Source organism: Sturnira hondurensis, unplaced genomic scaffold (assembly GCF_014824575.4).
Source record: "Sturnira hondurensis isolate 20B ecotype Veracruz unplaced genomic scaffold, ASM1482457v3 Scaffold0013190, whole genome shotgun sequence".
NCBI classification, from domain to species: Eukaryota; Metazoa; Chordata; class Mammalia; order Chiroptera; family Phyllostomidae; genus Sturnira; species Sturnira hondurensis.
In genome coordinates, this window is record NW_028085821.1 from 2,792,421 (window position 1) to 2,813,776 (window position 21,356).

General features: G+C 43.3%; 1 protein-coding gene across 10 annotated transcripts in view; it reads left to right on the top strand.

Moving 5' to 3' along the window:
• PCED1B (PC-esterase domain containing 1B) overlaps positions 1-21,356 on the top strand; it is a 123,664-nt gene that overhangs the window by 92,627 nt on the left and 9,681 nt on the right. For 8 of the 10 annotated variants that reach the window (XR_005068667.1, XM_037061110.1, XM_037061108.1 and 5 more), the window contains one exon: positions 4,390-4,558. Coding sequence is in view for 4 of the 10 variants with exons in the window: in XM_037061103.1 (XP_036916998.1) it covers positions 4,551-4,558 (8 nt within the window). In the remaining 6 variants the exon portion in view is untranslated. Of the gene's footprint in view, positions 1-4,296; positions 4,559-17,372; positions 18,745-21,356 lie in introns of those variants that run through there. The other 2 variants (XR_005068668.1, XM_037061107.1) reach the window with 2 other exon arrangements.

A 21,356-nucleotide genomic window follows, 5' to 3' on the forward strand; every position in this document is an offset into this window, starting at 1 on the left:
TGGAACTTCTATAAAAGATTTCATTAAAAGAACAAGAAGACAGGGCACAGAGTAGGAGAAAATAGTTACAAACCACACATCTAATTAAAAACTTATATCCAAAAAAATGGGACAACTGTAATAGCATAATCAATAAGATATATATTTTTTAAAAACAACCTATACCCAAAATATACAAAGAACTCTCAAAACACAACAGGAAAACAAACCCAATTGGGCAAAAAATCCTAACAGGTGCCTTGCCAAAGAAGGTACAGATGGTACATGAGCTTGTGAAAAGATGCTCAGCATCATATGTCACTGGGGAATTGCAAACTCAAACAGTAAAGACACACCTATTAGAATGGCCAAAATGGAAAGCAACGGCAACAGCAAGTGCCGCCAAGGGGGCAGAGCACCAGGAACTCCCATTCATTGCTGTTGGGAATGCACAATGGGACAGCCACTTCAGAAGGCAGTTTTGCAGTTCATGACAACACTAAATTTAGCCTTACCCTACAATCCAGCAATCATGCTCCCCAGTGAGTTGGAAATTACGACCACACAAAAACCTGCATTTGAATGCCCTATCTTCATTTCCAAAATGAGGAAGCAACCAAGATGCTCTTCAATAGGTGACAACCTGTGGTACACCCACCTAATGGAATAGTATTTCGTGACAAAATGAGCTATCATGTGGTGAAAAGACGGAAGGATGAACCTCGCATGCATATTGCTAAGTGAAAGAAGCCAGTCAGGAAAGGTTACATTCTGTACAATTCCAGCTAGGTTACATGACACTCTGGAAAAGGCGAACTACAGAAATAGTAAAAAGATCATAGGAGCCCTGGCTGGGTCGCTCAGTTGGTTACAGCGTCATCCCAGCACACCAGGGTTGTAGTTTCTTCTGTGGCCAAGGCACATACACACACACACAAAGGTCAGTGGTTGCCAACCAAGTATTTTAGTGGCGGGAAAGTGGCGGGAAAGATAAGTAGGTGCAACACAAGGCTGTCCAGGGCAATAAAACTATTCCGTGTGATACTGTAATGGGTAGATATGTGATGCAGTGACATGCAATGATACATGACGTCAAGAAATACAGTGGATACAAATATACCTTTTCCCAAAAAATTTACAACACAGAATGAACCCAAATGTAAACAAAGGACTTTAGTTAAAATAATATATCCATATTGGTTCATCAATTGTAACAAATGTACAACATTAATGCAAAATTTACTAATAGAGGAATCTTTGGGTGTGGGAGAGTATGTATGGGAACTCTCTGTACTTCCTGCTCAGTTTTCTCTGTAAACCTAAAACTGCCCTAAAAAGCAGCTCATTAATACATACTATATATTATTAAAGATAATTATAATAACATGTTTCACCTATGACATTTTAAAATTATTTTAATTGCAATATCCACTGTTGGTGAGGATGAAATCTATTCTCCACTCAAGGCTGGACTTATCTTTTTAAAATTACATATATATGTACGTATATTAATTCATGTGTGTGTGTGTGTGAAGGGAGCATCTACTTTAAAACCCCCAATTGTTTCTCGGTGCCCTCTGAAAAAAGAAATCCATATCACTCCCGACTTGTAGAGCCAGAGCCAAAGCAGCCTCGTCCACTGTAGGCATCAAATAAATAGTCGCTAAATCGATGTTGACTAACATGTAAAATACTGAACATGGATGACTGTGAATGCACTGAAATGTGCTATCGTCCAGCCCATGCATGATTATCATCCCACTCATCAGACCATCCTCACAGGTGTTGCCACGTACCTTTCTGATACCAGGATCCAATGTGCTGCTAGCATTCCCCGGCCGCGTCGGGACAACCACTGTAACGGGATTTCGTTCAGCTTGTTAGACAGGGAGTGGGAGAAACTAATGAGGTCACCAAGCCAGTCAAGGGCGCGGGAGTTATGGATGAAAAGCCACAGTTGTTTATTTAAATTCTATTTCCCCACTGTTCTTAAACACAAAATAGAGATCTGTTTGAAGTTATTTGGAAGACTTTTTAAAGCTATAAATAGTACCATTTTTAATACTGCCTTAACAGTATTTTTATTATTATTATTCTTTAGCAAAGGAAACAAATACCAGTATTTTTAAGGCCATCTCTGAGCCACCCAGAGCATCTGTCTAAAAACAGGACATTGAACTCTGCTCAGTGGCGAAGGAATATCAAAAGCCATCAGATCAACTGTAACATCAGCGTATTGGTGCTACAAATATCCAATTATCTGCATTCTCTGTGAGCACCAAAACAAAATAAAAACAACAACTAAAAGAAGCTTATGAAGCATGAAGGCTTTGAGAACCTGGTTGTGATGAGCTACAAAGAAATGAAAATTCATTAAGAGCTCTGTACTGAACAGAAGGGTTAAAATTTACCACCACTGGGAATTGCTACTCAATAGCACCATCTCCGCTTCCAACCTTGGGTTGATGAGACTATGAGAAGTTGCACCAACATTTACCTATCAAGACATGATGCTGTATTGCAGAAACACATGTTTTCAGGCTATGCCAAACTGGACATTGCCTGGGAAACTGGCTTCTCTTACAGCTGCAGGGAAAAATGGTCTGAGGCAAGAACAGTTTCAGAATGCTCTATGCCTGGCCCTGCTGTAGCTTGTGTTTGCCTGTCTTCTACCCGCTGCCCTAATTTGATCAGATTCTGTGTGGTCTCTGATTCCACACAGTATTATGCTCTGGATTTATCCCCAGTCCTAGCTTGCTGCCTGATTTCCTTAGTCCACCACTACACAGGTGGCAAACACAAGGCTCACGGGCCAAATCCAGCCCTCCACCTTGTTTTATCCAGCCCCGGACCATGTTTCTACCTGGTGGCAGTGCCAAGCTCCTTGCCCCTAGTTAAGGAGTAGTTACATTCATACAGCCCTAAAATTACATTCCTCCCTTTGAAGGCAACCACAAGGCTGTTGTGGCCCCCGGTGAAAATGAGTTTGATGCCCCTGCACTACTGTGTAAAAATAGGAAAGGCAGGTCATACACCTAAAAAATAAAGGTTCTGGTGGCTCTAATTGGTTCCCCTCATTTGCCTGCGTCATTGTCTGCAAATAAGCTTATTTCTGTAGATGGGCCATAAGCTTTTCTTCTAATTTAGCAATAAATGCTATATATTCCATGATTTTTCAGTATAAAAGAGTCTGGATACCCTAGCTCAGTTTCCTCCCTAATCATGCTATCTTCCTTGTAATTGAGGTCAGGTATAGATTATGCAATAATCATCAACTAATTTAGCTGATGATTTAACAACTAATATAGTTGTTTGTTGTTTGGGTTGTTTTATTTTTTAATAAAAAAGGAAAGGGAGAGAGGGAAGGAAGGAAGGAAAATAAAAAGAAACAAAAGCCACACTCAATAAATATTCATCATAATATTATTGTCAATAGTTGGCATGAGGCCCCAGGATTTCTGCTCCGCCTCCTCTCTTTTTGGCAGCTCCTTCGGCCTACTGGAGGAGACAAGGCAAAACTTCATTCCATTTTTCTCTAGGTTTTGGAATTGTTTCCATTTTTATAATCTTTTTTACATTTTATTTTGTTGATTATGCTATTACAGTTATACCAATTTTCCATTTCGTCCCCTCCCAGCAACCCCCACTCCCTTAGGCAACCCCAACACCATTGTTCATATCCATTCATTTTTGTCACTCTCTCTTTACATGACTTTATTTTTTAAATCCTAGATTTTTTAAAGGGCCGTATATGGTTGGGGGGAAAAGTGAGAAAATAGATCTTAGTGTGCTCATGGGTGCTGCTCTATCTCCACCTTCCACAGTGCACCCCCAAATGCCAGCACCTCCAGGTGACTAGATGACGTAGCTAGTGGTGGCTCCCCCTATAAGTACCTGGGGTCTGAACAGGAGGGACTTGGACAGGCTCATCCAAGAAAATTGGAACTGGAGCCCACGGCATTGCATTGGAGTAAAACGTTGCAACAGGCTTCGAATGGGATGCTAGTAAACAATTGCCAAAAATCTCACTTGGGGAAGGCATAGGTGAGATTACCCTGGTGGTTTCTAGCAGAGGGCCTTCAAGGCAAAATTTTTCCAGGTCCTCGGTGGTACCCTGTGGTCAAAGCCTCAAAATAAAAGGACTTTGGCTTAAATTAGTTTGAGCCTTTGTCCCAAATATGTAAAAGAAATGATTGGTATAATCGCACTGTTGGTTTGAATAAGCATGTTGGATTGGTTGAGGTGAGGGGGGGAGGGGGCTGGCAGCCTGTACTAATCAGCTCCTGAAAGAGGAAGCCCTGAACCACCTCTGCGGAGCAGGCTGAGGACGCAGGGGCATGCCCTCCAGCTGGCTGAGGCTGCTGCCCCCACCCAGGCCCGCTGACGGAAGTGCCGTTTCTCCCCAGATAGGACAAGAATGACCCAGCCGATCGGCAAGAAGCCAAGAGGAGCTCCCAACCGCCTTTTCCTCCACTTAGCGCGGGCGACACTGGGACATACCCACTGACCTCCCTTCCTTCCTCCTCTGGACGAGCCATGAAGGGACATGACAATGAGGAAGTCATCCTCACATGAACAGGTAAGTATGCGTTCCTCGTCATCAGACACGACCGCAAGGTGGAAGACCTTGCTCCAGACTGTGAGCGGGTCCGGGCCCTGCCTGTCCACCATGCACCCCCTATTCTTGAGGCATCCACTGAAAGAACTTATCTAGACAAAACATTTTCTTTTCATTTAAAGAAATTATAAGCTTGCTCTTTAGTTTTCTTTAACAGACTAAGCCTGTGACAGGCATGATTTGTCAGCTTTTCTTTGCCTACTTCCTCCTGAAATTTATGTCTGTGGTTAATCAAACTCTGCCAAAGAGAGTTTCTCCTTCAGACTGTGGGCTAACATAAATCTATGAATATTACCGCCCCCCATTTTGTTGGGTTTTATTTTTCCCGAGGAGTGTAAACAATTAAAATAACATTTTAAGTAAATAAGGTATAAGAAATTTTACCAGGGTCTTGATTCTGTGACTCCACCAAATGCCAGGGACTTCTGAGCCTGCGGTCACTAGACAGACAACCTGAAACCCAAGCAGTGGCAAGTGAAGTGACAAACTTGGTGTTTCCCACTCAGTGCCGGCCTTTGTTCCCCTACACGCAATAACAGGACAGCCCGCTCGACTTTGCCACAATGTTTTAATTTCCATTTGCATCACCATTCTCTCGGTGGCACCACTCTAGGCATGGCAGTGGTGCCCGTGCAGGGGGCAGTGGGGGATGGGCAGAGAGCGGGGGCAGGGTGACCTGTGTGGGCTGGTCGGGACCTTGCTGCTTCCAAGCCAAAGGGCCCAAGCAAAACCTGGCCATCCAGCAGCCCTTTCCCCTACCTCATATTCCTCCTGGAGAGAGTAATACCTACCCTGCAGGGTGGATTAAAAGGTAACAACTAACAGACGTAAGAGTATAAAGTAGACTCCCAATAAATGATAACTTGGACAGGCTCATAATATATCCAATTCTGGATAATTATTGTCGGTTTTGTAAAAAGAGTCAATACACTTAAAGTGCTCAGAATTATACTCACTGCATGCTCATTATTTATTATTGTGATTCGAAGACACCTAGATAGATGTCTTGTCAATTTGGTGTCTTCAGGCCTCACTGATGTCATGTTATGTATTTGGCTAATATGCCTGGTTGAGAAAAGGCAGAATGTTTGGTATTTCCTGAAAGATTTTTTTTAAGATCGTAATTATTTTTAGAGAGAGGGGAAGAGAGGGAGAAAGAGTGGGAGAGAAACATCGATCGGTTCCCTCTCCCGTGTGCCCCAGCCATGCTCCCCAACCAGAGACAGGGCCTGCAGTCCAGGCTTGTGCCCTGGCCAGGAATTGAACCAGTGACCTTTCACTTTGTGGGACACGTAACCAACTGAGCCATACCAGTCAGGGCTTTTGCAAGATTTTGGACACAATTTAACAAGTTAAGTTGATCCTATGAAAAGAAAGCAAAACTAGATGATCTGCATCTTAGAATGAGCAAAGATTGCAGGTTAGAGAATGTGTGGAGGACGAGAAGAACATTACGTAGGCAGGTGAATTAGGAAGCCGCAGCAGGATTTCAGATCTGCACTGAGGTGGAGGCTGTGCAGAGAGAAGGAGACTGAGCAGAGTGTTTAGAGGATGCATCGCTGTTTCCCTCTTTCTCCCTCCCTCCCCTGTCTAAAACTAAGTAAATAAAATTTTTAATTTTTTCAAAAACAAAATTATTGCATCCATAACCCATCTGTTTTAACAAAAAATAATGTTACCACCATTGGCATTAATTTATAATGTCACTTACAAGCATGCATTTTTTTTGGAAATATCCAGACTTTAAAAACTGACAATGTTGTGGATAGTGCTTTCATAGATGACTAGTGGAGAAAAAACATAAGTCATTTTAAAGAGAAATTTTATTTTATTTTATTTTATATATTGTTAAAATATTTTTATTTTTGCCACTTAATCATTTTTTATTATTCATTTATAGTTGAAATACAGTATTAGGTTAGTTTCAGATGTACATCATACTGATAAAGCTCATACCCATCTGATACCATCCATAGTTACCAGAATATCATTGACTACCATATATTCCCTATGCTGTACTTTACATCCCTGTGACCATTCCATGACAGCCACTTCTTGCTTCTTAATCCCTCTGCCGAGGTCCAGCCTCGGCAGGGTTCAGGGTCCCCGAAGGAAGAATGGCACAGGCGACGAATGATGAGTCAGACACCCAGTTGGATGCCAGAGAACAGCCAGCCTCTGTGGGTCTGACCGAACTCCTAAAGTTTGATTTAGGCTTTTTATTTTTATAGAGATTGTTATATAACATTACAGGAGCAGGTGCATGGCGTGATCAGTTAAGCAGAAAAAACCAATACAGAGGTAACCAGGAAAAGTACAATAATTTCCATAGTTTCAGTTATGTTAAACAGAAGTTGTTTTGACCAGGAGAGCCATTAATCAGACAATTTGAAATAGCTCTGTGTACAGAGTTTGAATGTCTTATTGTTTATTAAAGGTCTTAGAATTTGACATGGGGCAAAAGGTACGCTAGACCAAGCAAAGGTTAGGAAATTCATTATAAGGCCTTTGTGATGTCTGACTTAGCTATCTATCTTTCTGTTTAAAATGTTTCTTTATGTACTATGGACTCTAACTCCTTGGTAATTGTTTCTATGTGCTTAGTTTGTAGTAGCTAACCAGCTTCTCCTGTTTCTTTGCCTGTCTGATTCTAATTAATATATATTCCTGTCCAAGGTAGAGGAGGGGCTGTTACTCCACCAACTTTTAGATATTCAGGGGCTACTTCATTAGGGGTGACTTTGTTCTCTGGCCAAGAAATCATTTTGTACAACTTCATTGGAATTATGTGGATCATTGGACCTGAAATGCAGGTGTCTAAAAATCCCACCACCTATTAATCTCAACAATAAACATGCAAGAGAGACAGGAGGAGACATGAGAGATAGACAGGAAATTCAGCCACAGCTGCCTCTGCTGTGCAGATGCATCTCATCCATCCCAACTGTGTCCAGGGACGGCTGTTGGTCAGCTCCCAACATCCCTTCACCTCTTTCTCCCATCACCCCAACACCGTTCCATCTGTCAACTGTCAAAATGTTCTCTGTGTCTGTGAGTCTGTTTCTGTTCTGCTTGTTAGTTCATTTTTTCTCAGATTCAATTGTTGATAGATATGTATTTATTTTATTGTTAATATTTTTGTCTTTTTTTTTCTTCTTTTTAAAGAAGACCCTTTAATATTTCACACAATTCTGGATTGGTTGTGATGAACCCCTTCAGGTTTGCTTATCTGGGAAGCTCTCTGTCTGTCATTTGACTCTAACTGACAGCTTTGCTGGGTAGAGTAATCTTGGCTTTAGGTCCCTGCTTTTCATGACTCTGAATATTTCTTGCAGTCACTTGTAGCCTGCAAAGTTTCTTCTGAGAAATCAGCTGACTGTCTTAGGGGAACTCCCCTGTAAGCAACCAATTTTTTTTCTCTTGCTGCTTTTAAAATTCTCTATCTTTAACCTCTGGCATTTTAATGATGTGTTTTCCCATGAGTCTCTTTGTAGCCATGTTGTTTGGGACTCTCTGTGCTTCCCAGACTTGCATGTCTATATCCTTCACCAAATTAGGGGTTTCCTTTCATTATTGTTTCAAATAGATTTCCAGTTTCTTGCTCTTTCTCTTCTCCTGTGGCAGCCATATGGTGTGAATGTTGGACTGCTTGAAGTTGTCCCAGAGGCTGTTTAAACTATCCTCATTTTTTTAAATTCTTTTTCTTCTTTATGTCTGATTGGCTGTTTTTTACTTCTTTATGTTCCAAATCATTGATTCATCCACTCTACTGTTGTTTCCCTGTAAATTGCTTTTTATTTCAATTAGTGTATCTTTTGTTTCTGACTGGATCTTTTTTTATGCTGTTGAGGTCCTCACTGAGTTCTCTGAGCATTCGTATAGCCAGTGTTTTGAACTTTGCATCAGATGGATTGCTTATCTCCATTTTTTTTAGTGCTTTTTTCTGGAGTTTTGATCTGTTCTTTCATTTGAGCCATGTTTTTTCTTCTTCTTCTTCTTCCTCATTATGGCAGCCTCCCTGTCTTTGTTTCTATCTATTAGGTAGAACTGCTAAACTACCCGTCTTGGTAGCATGGCCTAATATAGTAGGTGTCCTGTAGGATCCAGTGGCACAACCTCCCCTATCACCTAAGGTGGGTACTCAAGCTGTGCCCTTCGGGTATGCTGAGTACACCCTCCTCATGTAGTTGAGTCTTTGTTGCTGTTAGCAGATCAATGGGAGGCATTTACCCAGTCCAGTCAGCTGCAGAGATTGGTTGTGACCACAGATCACTACCCTCAGCTCTGTGGAGGACCAGCTGTGCAGGGGCAGGGTGGTGGTGCTGTGACATGGTCTGTAGCTGCCCACTCGGTGCACGGGTAAGGTGTTTCCCAGGTGGTGCAGGGCAAGGTCATCCCCCACCTGTGTTTTGCCCAGGGCCACCCTGCCTGAGCTATAAAGCAACCTGAGATGGCTGCTACTTGTGCTGGGCTTGGAGATTTCCAGGCAGAGCCAAGCTGTTAATCTAAACTGGCTGCTGCTAGTGCCAGGCCTGGGCTGGCCTGGGTCTCTCTGAGGCCAGCTGCTTATCATTTGAGAGGATTTAGGAAGTTGTGAAGCATAAGCAAGACCACCCATTCATATGGAAAAGCAGCTTGGGTGGGCCAGTAAGATGGGTGGGGCAGAGTCTCAGGGGATCTCCAGGGCGGGGCAAACAGTGTAAGCCTGGTTGGTGGGGTTTCAGATATGGCACCACCTTGCTGGCTCAGTTGGGTGAGAGTTCAGAATGGGACAATGGCCTCTGCTTGCCTTGATGCCAGATACTTCAGTTTCTCCCTAAACACTACTGATACCTTTCAAGCTTCTACCCCACTGCTGCTGCTCAGAGGGAGTGAGCCTGAGAAGGTGAGTCCCTGTGTGGGTTCTTTAAGAGGAACTGCTTAGGGCTCCAGCAGTTTCCTCCACTGACTCAATCCTGGCTGGGTTTTGCAACCAGAAGTTGTGGGGACTTATCTCCCTGGCACTGGAACCCTGGCTTGAGAGGCCTGGAGTGGGACTGGGACTCCTGGATCCTGAGATATACTTTCCAAATTTCAAAAAGATTTTCAATTTCTCATTTTCTCTCTTCCCCTTCTGGCACCCCCCTGACACAAATATTGATACTTGAAGTTGTCCCAGAGGCTCCTTAAACTATCTTCATTTGGGGTGGTTCTTTTTTCTTTTTGCTGTTCTGATTGGGTGTTTTTTTCCTTCCTTATGTTCCAAATCACTGATTTGATTCCTGGCTTCATCTACTCTTCTGTTGACTCCAATATTCTACATTTCAGTTAGCATATTCTTCAGTTTTGACTAGTTCTTTATTGATGGTTTCTGTGTCCTTTTTCATGCTTTTGAAGTTCTCACAAAGTTTCCTGAAGTTCTCACTAAGTCTGTGAGCATCTTTATAACCATTGTTTTGGACTCTGTATCCTGTGGTCTACTTGCCTCCATTTTATTTAGTTCTTTTCCTAGTGATTTTTTCTATTCTTTCATTTGGGGCCTATTTCTTTGTCTCTGCATTATGGCTGCTTCCCTATGTTTGTTTCTATATATTAGGTGGAGCTGTTCTGTCTCCCAGGCTTGGTAGGCAAGTATCTGGTAGGGTTCAGTGGCACAGCCTCCCCAGTCACCCAAACTGGGCGCTACAGGTGCACCCCTGTGTGGGCTGCATGCACTGCCTTATAATTGGGATTTGATTGCTGTTAGCAACATAGGGAGCAGTTGACCCCCAGGCCTGTTGGCTGTGAGGTCCATTTGTGACTATAGCAGAGGAGCCGCTGGGCAGGAGCCAACCCTGCAGAGCAGGACTTGCTTCAGTGGGCTTTGGTGCACATGCACCAAGACTGCCCCTTGAATGTGTCACTCATGGAGGTGGTAGGTTTGTAATCTGTCATGGTCTGAAACTGCCCACTGGATGCACTGGCTTTGAGACCTCCTGGGAGGTGTAAAGTCAGCCACCATCTATGCCCTGCCTGGGGCCACCCAATATGATCTATAGTGGGGTCTGCAGATGGCTGCTACTTGTGCTGGGCTTGGAGGTGCCCAGGAAAGGCCAAGCTTTGAACCGAGACTGGCTGCCACTAATGCTGGACCTGGGGCCACTTAGTGAGAGGCAAGCATGGGGTGTGCCAAGGCCAGATGCTGCTTGTTTTGCAATTTGTGAACCTTTGAGAGATCTTCAGAAAGTCTGCAACAGGAGCCAAGACAGGCAGTTTGTATGGAAAAGCCACTTGAAACAGCTTGGGTGGGCCCACAAGTTGGGTGGGTCAGGTTCTCAGGGAATCACCAGGGCAGGGTCAACAGTGTTAGCCAGGCTGATGGACACTCAGATATGGTACCCTCCAGTAAGCTCGCTCTCTCAATCTTTCTCTCTCTCTCTCTCTGTTATGTGTGGTGGGGAATCTCAGAAAAGGAACAATGGCCTCTGCCAGCATTTTAGTCTGGCAGAAAGCTGCCCCTTCAACGCTTACCCCAATGCGAGACAATTCAATTTCGTCCCTATATGTCCCTGGTGCCTTTCCGGCTGCTGCCCCAGGGCTAGAGCTCAGAGGGAGCAAGTCCGAGTAGGTCCATGCACGGGCTCTTCAAGAGGAACTGCCTAGGACTCCAGAAGCCTCTGTAACACTCAGCCACACTCTACAGCCAGAAGTTATGGGGACTTCTCTTTTTAGTACTGGAACCCTGGGCTGGGAAACTTGGTGTGGGGCTGGGACACCCTGCACCTCAGTGGTGACCTTGACAGCTGAGATATGCTTCCCAATTTTTACCCAACATGTGGGGGGTTGGACCAGCCTTCCTGCATCTGTCCCCCTCCTACCAGTCTCAACGTGGCTTCTTTAAATCCGTACTTGTAGGACTTCCATTCAGCTGGATTTCAGATGGTTCTGAATAATGATTGTTGTGTAGTTTAGTTGCAGTTCAATGAGGCTGTGGAAAGATTCAAATACTGTGTTTACCTATGCTTCCCTCTTGACCAAAAGTCCCGAAGAGATTTTTAAAATGCAGATCATGAATGTGAAAGGTAAAGGGAGATTCTCCGCCAGCCTCTCTGACTAAAAGAGAGATGATGCCCCGAGCATACTTATGGTCTGGGATGAAGCTTTCTTATTTGCCTACTTTATGCTAATGTGGGTTGAGGAAAGGAAGAGTTGTAACTAATAAATAGCTAAGTCAACTAATTGGTGACATAAAACCTAAATAGAGAGTCTGAGAGCTACGAGCCTGAGGTTTGACGAAGCCATCCCCTTACAGATGTGGTGATCAGGTAAACTTAGAGAACTGGATGACGAAATACTATCCAGCCTTTAAAAAGAAGGAAACTCTTTCACATACTACAACATGAGCAAACCTTGAGAGCATTATATTGAGTGAAATAAGTGAATCATGAAAAGACAGATACTGTGTGATTTCCTTCTACGAGGTATGTAAAGCCGTCAAATGCATAAACAGATAGGAGAATGGTGGCTGCGGGGGGCTGGGAAGAGGGACAAAAGAAGAATTGTTGTTTAATGGAAATGCAGTTTTAGATCTATAAGATGGAAAAGTTCTAGAGATCTGTTCACAACAATGTGAATATACTTAACACCACTGAACATGTACTTAGAGTGGTGAAGGTAGTAATAACAAAGAAAAGAGGGCAGAGAGACAGAACTGGAATCAGAAAACTAAGCCAGTGGTTTGGAGTCTTCTAATAAAATTTAATATTGTTTAGAGGTGAAGGACATTGCTAAATAATTCAAGGCCAAATTCTCCCAGTGTATTAAATTATTCTTTGTAAAAGGGCTTATAATTTTTTATTTTTTTACTGAAATTCATGAACTGTGGCGCTGGGACTGTGGGACCAAGACTCAGGACTCCAGCTCTTAATCGAGGTGGAGCTGTTAGCCTGGCTGTGTGATTTAGGTGGCCACTGACCTCCACTTGGCCTGAGGGTGGTCTCTGTCACCCCTCCCCCTGCTACAGCCAGTCTGAAAGATACCACTCCAGTCCCAGAGCTGTGCCCACCCCACAGGGCACTTTTCGTGTTAACATTTTATTCAGTGGTAACCATTTAAAGTACACTCTTATATTACTAAGTTAGTAATATAATTTTGTAATTATATTTTATTTTACTAAAGCATGGGTGTATGTATACTACTTCCTACAATAAATTGAGCATTTATGAAACGCCTTGCCCTCTGCTTAGCACTTTGCATAGTCAGTGTCCACAGCTGGAATTGGGCCAGAGCATTAAGTAACTTTTCCAATCACACAGCTCATGGGTTCCAGACTTGGGACTCTGAACTCTTTCTGCCTGCAAGCAGGCCGTGCTCTGAACCCAAAACTAAACTGGAGCATAATGCAGAACTTGCATAAAACATAAGCATTCTAAGACAGTTTTTAGAAAAGCTGAAGAAATCTAACAGAACAGAGTCTTTTATAAATTCACTTCTCAAATTCTATCTGTCTTGGAAAAACCAAAAATATGGCTCCTTTCCACCCATAACCTCCCATAGCTGCTCAACAGCGCAAGACTTTGCGTGTACTGACGTAGAGAATGTAGTCCAGGTACTAAATGGAACTCATGAGAAGGTCTAACCCCCAGTCTCCAAATCCTTAATGTCAGGGACGTACGTGCCTGTGCTCCCACAGAGGCAAATCGTCCATGCGTGCCGATGCTTCGAAGAGAAACTACCAAAAATATGTAAACTGTTTCAAGGCAGACAAGCAAATAAAACACGCATTGTTTTGTGAGTTGCCAGATTTGGTTCTTTTTCTTAAGGTAGTCAGGCACAGAACACAGACACACCCCAGCTGGCCAAAGTAAGTTTATTTCTAAGTAAATATTTAGTGGCCTGATTCTGGCCGACTTGATGTACTCTGTTCCAAGAAGATAAGGAAAATAACTGTTCCTTGAAATAGAAAATATGGACAAAATGATAATGGCTTTTAAAGATAAGTTTAAATTGATCTGTGGCTGGAACTGTTACAGGGTTATTAATATTAAAGGAACATTATTTTTGCCCTTATGTTTAGAGTATTTTTCACTGTCTAATTAAAATATCTGGCTTTTATGGGTTTGGTTTTAAATAAATTATGGCTTAAAATAAATTATAAATTGGTAATGGCATACTAAGGTACATTAATAGAAACCAAAAGGCAAAACTCCAGTCCTGACTGTGATGTTGGCCTACTCTAGACTTGCACCCAAGTGCCTGAAACAGACCAGAGAGAACCTGACCCCCATGCTGAGCACCCTCAGCTCAACTAAGGGCTCCCAGCTTCAGTGGGTCTCCCTGCTGCTCAATGATTACAGCCTCTCCCATCTCTTAGTCGCCCGTTTCATATTTTCTTGTTCCTCAGAGCTCTGCCACCCCGTTCCCCAGATTCACTCTCTGCTGGTGACCTTGACTTATTTCACTGACAAAACACAATCAGGACCACCACACCTAACCATGTACCAGCATTATGCTCCTGCACTTGGTCTCCCCATCCTTTTTCTGCCCGATCTGTCCTAGCACCTATTCAAGGTGAACCCCTCTACTGGGGCATGAGATCCAAACCCTTTCACCAACTCAGGCACGTTGCTTCAGCAGCCCCCCCGTTCCCCCTGTATCATCTGTTCTTCCCTATTTCCTGAATCATTCCCATAAACATACAAGCATCCTATTATTGTTCCCATGATAAAAGAAAATAAAACTCTCCTACCCCACTTTCCCCTCCACCTAACTTCTCACTCTCTGCTTCTCTTTGTAGTGAAATTCTTGGAAGGTGGTACTGTCTCCAATTCTCTCTTAACCGCTCTAGTCAGCCTTTGTCCCCACCACTGTCTCAAGGTCACCAAAGTCCCACAGGATGTATAACAGCCAATGGTCAAACATCCTCCTTGGCTTATGAACTATCTTGGAAACAGGCAAGCCCTCCTGTGCGCCCTCCCTTGAAACACTTTCTGCTCACGGCTTCCAGAACTTCACACCCTCATAGTTTCTTCCTGCTTGACTGACCCTTCCTTCTCAGTGTCCTTTACAGGCCCCTCCGGTCTTCCCGACCGCCTACACCTGGAGTGCCCCCGGGCTCAGTCCTTGGACCTCCTGTCTGCTCTAGCTTCACCTTCCCCATCGGCCACAGCATCCAAACCAAATTAATATCTCTGGCCTCGCCCCTCACCTCTGGGCTTATCCGTCTGAATCCCCTCTCAACATCTCAATTTCAGTGTGTCCAAGGCATCTTACATGTAATAGGCCCAAACCTGACATTTGACCTCCACTCCCCAAACCTGTTTATCCCAAATTTTCTCCATCTAAGTGGATGCAACTTCATCCTCCCTGTTGCTCGGGCCAAAAACCTTGGGGCAGCCTTGTCTCCTCTCCCTTTCTCACACCCCACCTCCTCTCCCCAGGCAACTCCTGTCACCTCTACCTTCAGATTATATCCAGAGTCAGACCACTTTTCATTCCTCAGCTAAAATATCACTCCTATGAAGGAAGAAATAAAATATTTCCGAGAGATTTAGAATATACATATAGAGTATTTCTGGTAGGGTAGACAGGAAGCCGAAGACAGCATTTCTTCTAGAAGGAAATGAGGGTTTAGGGAACAAGAGAGAGAAAGACTTCTCACTCATACCCCTTGTACCTTTTGAAGTTATGTGCTATGTGCATTAAATGCCTTCTAAAAATAAGCAAAATCATTTAAGAATGACGATGATGGCCTGCGTCCTGTCTGGCCTCCCACTAAGAGGCCAGCAAAGATGACACGCTCCAGCTGCAGNAGAGATTTAGAATATACATATAGAGTATTTCTGGTAGGGTAGACAAGAAGCCGATGACAGCATTTCTTCTAGAAGGAAATGAGGGTTTAGGGAACAAGAAAGAGAGAAAGACTTCTCACTCATACCCCTTGTACCTTTTGAAGTTATGTGCTATGTGCATTAAATGCCTTCTAAAAATAAGCAAAATCATTTAAGAATGACGATGATGGCCTGCGTCCTGTCTGGCCTCCCACTAAGAGGCCAGCAAAGATGACACGCTCCAGCTGCAGTAAGAAGGCCTCCGGGTCCCTGCACAGCTCCATCAAGGTGACAGTCACTCAGGTTTTCTCAGAGCCTCAGGTGATGATTAGAGCTCACCTTAGTTGTAAGACAGCACATTCTACATGGAAGACGTTCTACATACATAAGTGTTCATTACCCTCTATGAAAAAGCAAAGTTTGGTGGATAAGAAAGAAATATACATATTCTTTATACATAAAGAAATACACAGCACACTGAGCTATGGGACATGAAATGGGGCCAGAACAGCAAAAGGAGCTCTCTCTGCGTGGCATAACAAGTTCTAGGAACCAAGAAAATCTGTTTCTTGGTCTTAAACAACTTTAAATTTAACAAGTATAATCAAGATTATCATTTGCATTATTACAGCTAGGCTGTTCTCTGGTCTTGTGATGATTATGCAAATTTCAGTCACCCCCCCCACAAACCCCAGATTGCTCTTTTATCCTCACAGTGTACAGACTAGCTGAAATCTAAGGAGATGGAAACATTTGCAACCCACAGATATGCTAGAATCAAATAATGGCAATTTTTCAAAGTTATGTAACAGGCTGATCTAAATTTTAAAATACTAAAGTTATCGATTGGGTTCTAAATGAAACCCTGCCTTGAGGTGCAATAATCATTGAAAAATGTAAAATAACTGGATTTAATGGCTGTAGATGAGAGGACAGAAACAATGTGCGATGTGTGGAATTAATTTTTAAGCCACACGTTGCGTAGTCAATGAAGTAAAATGAAATGACATTTTCTGGGAAAAGACAGCCATGTTTTTCTTTATAAGCTGGTTTCCCTAAATAGCATAGTATTAAAAAAAAAACACTAAGCACATAGGGCATGCATGCATATGCATTTCAGGATTGTTTTGGAATCTGTTACTTTTATTTGTTAGTTATTTTATACCATTTAATGCAATGGAGAAATGTCATATCCTACAGTGTTTAAAACGCCTATGGAAGGTTCACTGTTTGGGAAAAAGGGTTTTAAAGCTTTATTTCCCCCTTTTTTTTCTTCTGATTCATTTCCTCCTCTTTCATCTTGGAATTTGTAGAGGAGGTGATGTTCCTCCTCCAAATCATATCCTTCCAAAGAAAAGAAAAGAAAACAAAGTTCCCAGCTTATCTATATCTAATCAATCAGAATGCCACTTCCTGTCCCCCTGCCCCCTTCCAGTTACCTCGTGGTTTCAAATGGAATGGGAGGAGGAATCAGAAGACTGTCCTGTCCTGCCGCTTCCTGCCTTTACCTGAGACCTGCAGCTTAGGCCCTAGTTCTCTGAAGCTGCAGAGTGAGCTCTGTTCCACCCACAGGGCGCTGGGAGAAGCGCCACACAGAAGTCCAGGATTATTACTACTAAAAAGTAGAGAAGAGAGCACTCTTTATCTTTTCCCCATTTCTCTTTTCTCACTTCCCTTCTCTCCCCTCACCACCTTTCCCTCCTCCCCCATTCTAAGGATTTTTCACCCGTGAACACACTACAGGAGCCAGGGTACTGAGAGCAGAGGGTCTGAACTGGGAAAAGAAAACGAAGGAAGAATCCTAGCCGCTACACCCCGATCACTGAGAAATGTGAAATGAAACAAGCTCGTAGCTCAGGAAGATGCCATATTTTGGACTCACTAAACCCTTGGTGTTTTCATACTTGCCCAAGTCTTAAAGCTTCGGTCATTAGTCTTCCGCTTCCTAATGCAAGAAAATAATTGCTGACTCGTGTCATTTGCCCCAGATGCCACCGGAAATGGCATCGTCTCCCCTGACGCTACTCACACATGTGAGTGTGCAGGCAGCACCCAGGAGTGAGTGTATCTGCCTTGGAGCCCAGGCTCTGGGCTCTCTGCTCGACCTGGAGCTCTGGCCCAAGGCCGAGAGGGGAGTCTCTAGGAAGGAGGTGTAGAATCAACGGAGAGGTACATTTTTAAATCACCGGTCACTTTAATGAGTAAGTACTTTTCAGTTTTCCCACTTTGTTTCAAGCTTTAATTTTGCATTTCTGAGCAGCCTTTCTTGGCATTCTCACTTCTCGGGCACTTTCTGTAGGAAGGAATGTCCATCCTAGTCCACTCCATGCTGCCCCCACTTACCTGAACAGCCCTGAAGAGACAGCTGTTACTTCATAATGAGAGGGACTGATAAACTTCTGAACCTCTAAACATGTACAGTGAGAGGAAATGGTAGGTTGCGAGCAAGAAGGGATGTGAAGCATCTGTTAATATATGCAATCTTATATGTTGTGGTTGACCACAAAGGCTTGGCATCATTTTAACTCCCAGCTCTGCTTTTTATAAAATGGGTGACCTCGGGCAGATGACTCAATCTGCCAAACTTCATTTTCGACTGTGTAAGATGGAGAGAAAAAAGTACCAATTCCACAAGGTTCTTACGAGGAATAAATAGGTAAGCAGGTAAACTGTGTAATGTAAGCAGTGGGTACCAACTAATGTTACTAAATAACAAGTTAAATTAGTATTACTAAATAATAATAATTCAAATACTTCATTACTGGGACGCTGCCTTAATTACTAGATCCCATCTGCCCCCACCCCCCAAATGCTGAGGTGGCTCAGGAAAGCAATAATTGATATTTGTAAAGTTTGCGGAGCATTTCCTTTGATTTCCACAGTTCACCCTAAGGCAGGCAGTGCTGAACGGTTGGCTTAGTGTTGTTCCTGAGGGATTAGGGAGAGGCCTGCAGCACAGGGCCAGAGAGGAGCTGGGAGGGCCACACTGAGGGCAGAAGCGGGGAAGCAGGACTTGGGGAAAGCCTGGTGTCCTCGCGTGTTATTTCCCCAGCATGGACTCTGGTTTTGTCAGCTGCCTCACTTCCTGCACTTGGCCCTCTTCCTGTGCCCAGTCCTAGGGCTTGAAAACTGGGGGATGTCCTCGGTGCCGCTGCCAACACACACAGCATTGGGAACCCAGATCTTCCAGACCCTTCTAATAGTACAGGTGAGGAGCAAGGCAGACAGAGACTGGCTCTTAGAAACCGCATCATGAATAGTAACATCCACAATAAAATAATATCCATTTTACAAGCGCTTTTAAAAAAATTATATTTTATTGAATATGCAATTACAGTTGTCCTGATTTCCCCCTCTTTGCTTCCCCTCCACCCAGTACCCCCCAACCCTCAGGTCATCGTTCAGGTCTATGGATCCAGGCCATGGTTCATGGCCATGGGTCATAGTATAGGTTCTTTGGCTACTCCATTTTCTCTACTGTACTTTACATCCCCTTGGCTATTCTGTAACTACCTATTTGTACTTCTTAATCCCCTCACCTCTTCACCCACTCCCCCACACCCCCTCCCATCTGGAAATCATCAAAACACTCCCCCGATATTCTGTCTCTGTTCTTGTTTGTACAAGCTCTTTTATGTCATCTCTTTAGAGGACCCTACAGATCATCTCCCATTTAAAGGATAAAAACAGAGGTAAAGGAAGCTCTGGAGGAAGCAGAAGCCCCAGCCTGCTGACTCAGCCTCATGTTCACTGGTTAAATGGGCTTTCATGCCCATCCGTGGAGACAGAATTTCAGAATCCAATCTGTTCATCAGCTGGAAGCAACTTGGTCATTACTGGCTCCCCATCACCCTCCTTTTCAACCATGGGAACCTTTTATTTCACCACTGATTAGAATCTAGAGTAGCCAGCATAAGTATAAAAATGTAGTTTTCCATTGACACATTACTAGAAATTAGCTATCAGTGATAAAAACTACCCCAAGTTGACTTCATACTTTTCCGTTTTCTCATGGAAAAAGGTAAAGCTGTGTACAAAATATTGCTTTGCTTTGTTTCGTTTTTCAACAGATAATAAAAAGGCAAAATACATACAGATATCTGTTTCTAGATAAGACTTTTTTTCCTCAAGGTTTCAACACATATTTATAGCTGAGGTTAAAAGCTCAGGCTCTGGAGCCAAATTTCCTCCTAAAAAACAAAACAAAACAAAATCTTAAGCTTACCTAATCAATCAAGAAGATTCACCAGCAGTAAAAGACCAGTTCTGCATTTTACTAGCTGAGCAACTTTGGGCTATTTCCATAACCTCTCCTAGCCTCAGTTTACTCGTCCATATCAGGAAGATAATAGCAGTTGCTACCTTCTTAGTTTGTGAGAAGGTAAAATAGACCTGGCACACAGTAAATGCTCAATGAAAGCTAACTATTACGCGTAAAATACTGGGCTGTCCAGGGGACAAGGACCAGTGAAACCCACTCCGGCCATCCAAGACCAGGAGAGACTAGGGCAGAAAGCAAATGGGCATTTCACCGCAGTACAAAATGGAACCACTTGCTTAGTAGAGGCCGTCAGAGGACTAAGAGATTTTTCTGTCTGGGGAGATAGGGAAGGCTCACAGACGGAACTGCATTTTAAACTGTACCTGGAAAAACCAGTGTTCAGGCTGCCTGTCACCTACCAGACCCAGTCAGCAGAGACAGGGATTGAAACTTGATGGGTGCTGTATTCAGATAGCTGGTGATCTGAGTAGACAGAGGGCTTCCACCCTAACAGACTGTCTTAAATTCCATTGAAGAATGGCCCTTTTGATAAGGAGAACAAAGTGTAGGTAAGGGGTTTGGAATTCAGGGAAAAGTTAATTGGATTAAAAAAACAACTTCAACATTCTCGCCCCAGGCAGTGGTCATCTTCCCCTGGAGCACAACGGCTCAGATCCCATCCTGATTGCCTGCAGCCCTCCTGAGGCTCAAAGGTGGAACTGCTTATGGTCTCCCAGAGCCAGGGTGGTTCATACCTTTGACTCCTGGAACAATAACTTTTACATGCATGGATTACTAAGCTTATTAGCTATTGAACTAAAATTTTCCAACTTTCGAGTCCCCCATCAAAACTAGGTCTTAAAGAACGAGCAGAATTTCAGTAGAGGAAGGAGCTAGGGAACCTTTAATGCTGAGTTGCAGAGCAAACGTGAGGAGGTGAGACGCTCTCTGAGTGTACTCCAGTTCTGTCATTCACCCTGTGGCTCTGGGGAGCCACACAGAAGGAAGGATCGTAGCCTAGGTTAAAAACCAAAGTTCATTACTGCAAACCGTTGGAGTTATGCGAGCTAGCATTTCAAATGCAAGTGAAGGTACGAAATTTGAAAACAGATTAAAAAATACCATTTTAGAAAGTATTTCAAATTAAGACCCTTTCTGAAGGATTGAAAGTAATTTATAGAAAGAAGAAACTAACCATAAAAACCTAAAAACAGAGGTGGAATTGTTCCCCAAACTCAGCTTCCCAAAAATCACACCCTTTTCCTCCCTGAAGTATATTTTCAAGAGTTATGTCTTACTTTTTATTGCCAAGAAATGGTTGAAGTGTTATATATCCAGGCTATCATTCAGTATCATTTTGATGTTTCTGGAATAGTGGAAACAGCCACAGTCATGAAAAATAAAGATGTCTTGATTCAGCAGTTCAGAAGGAGAATTTATTTCCACCTACTTATCGCCAGCGTTTCCAGCATAAATTATATAGCAGCCTCTTCAAAAACAGCAAGAAAACGCTGCCTCCCTTCCCACTGAGGATCAATAGTTCAAACCTGTAGGACAAGCGTTCAAAGGTCACGAGAGAATTATCTGAGGAATTCAGCCACAGTTTGTTGGGAGGACAAATGGGCATCTAGAGAATTTAGAAGTGATAAGGGGCCTGTACAGACCGGATTACTCCTTGCCCTTCCCCTCCCCTCTGCCTTGGAACTTTATT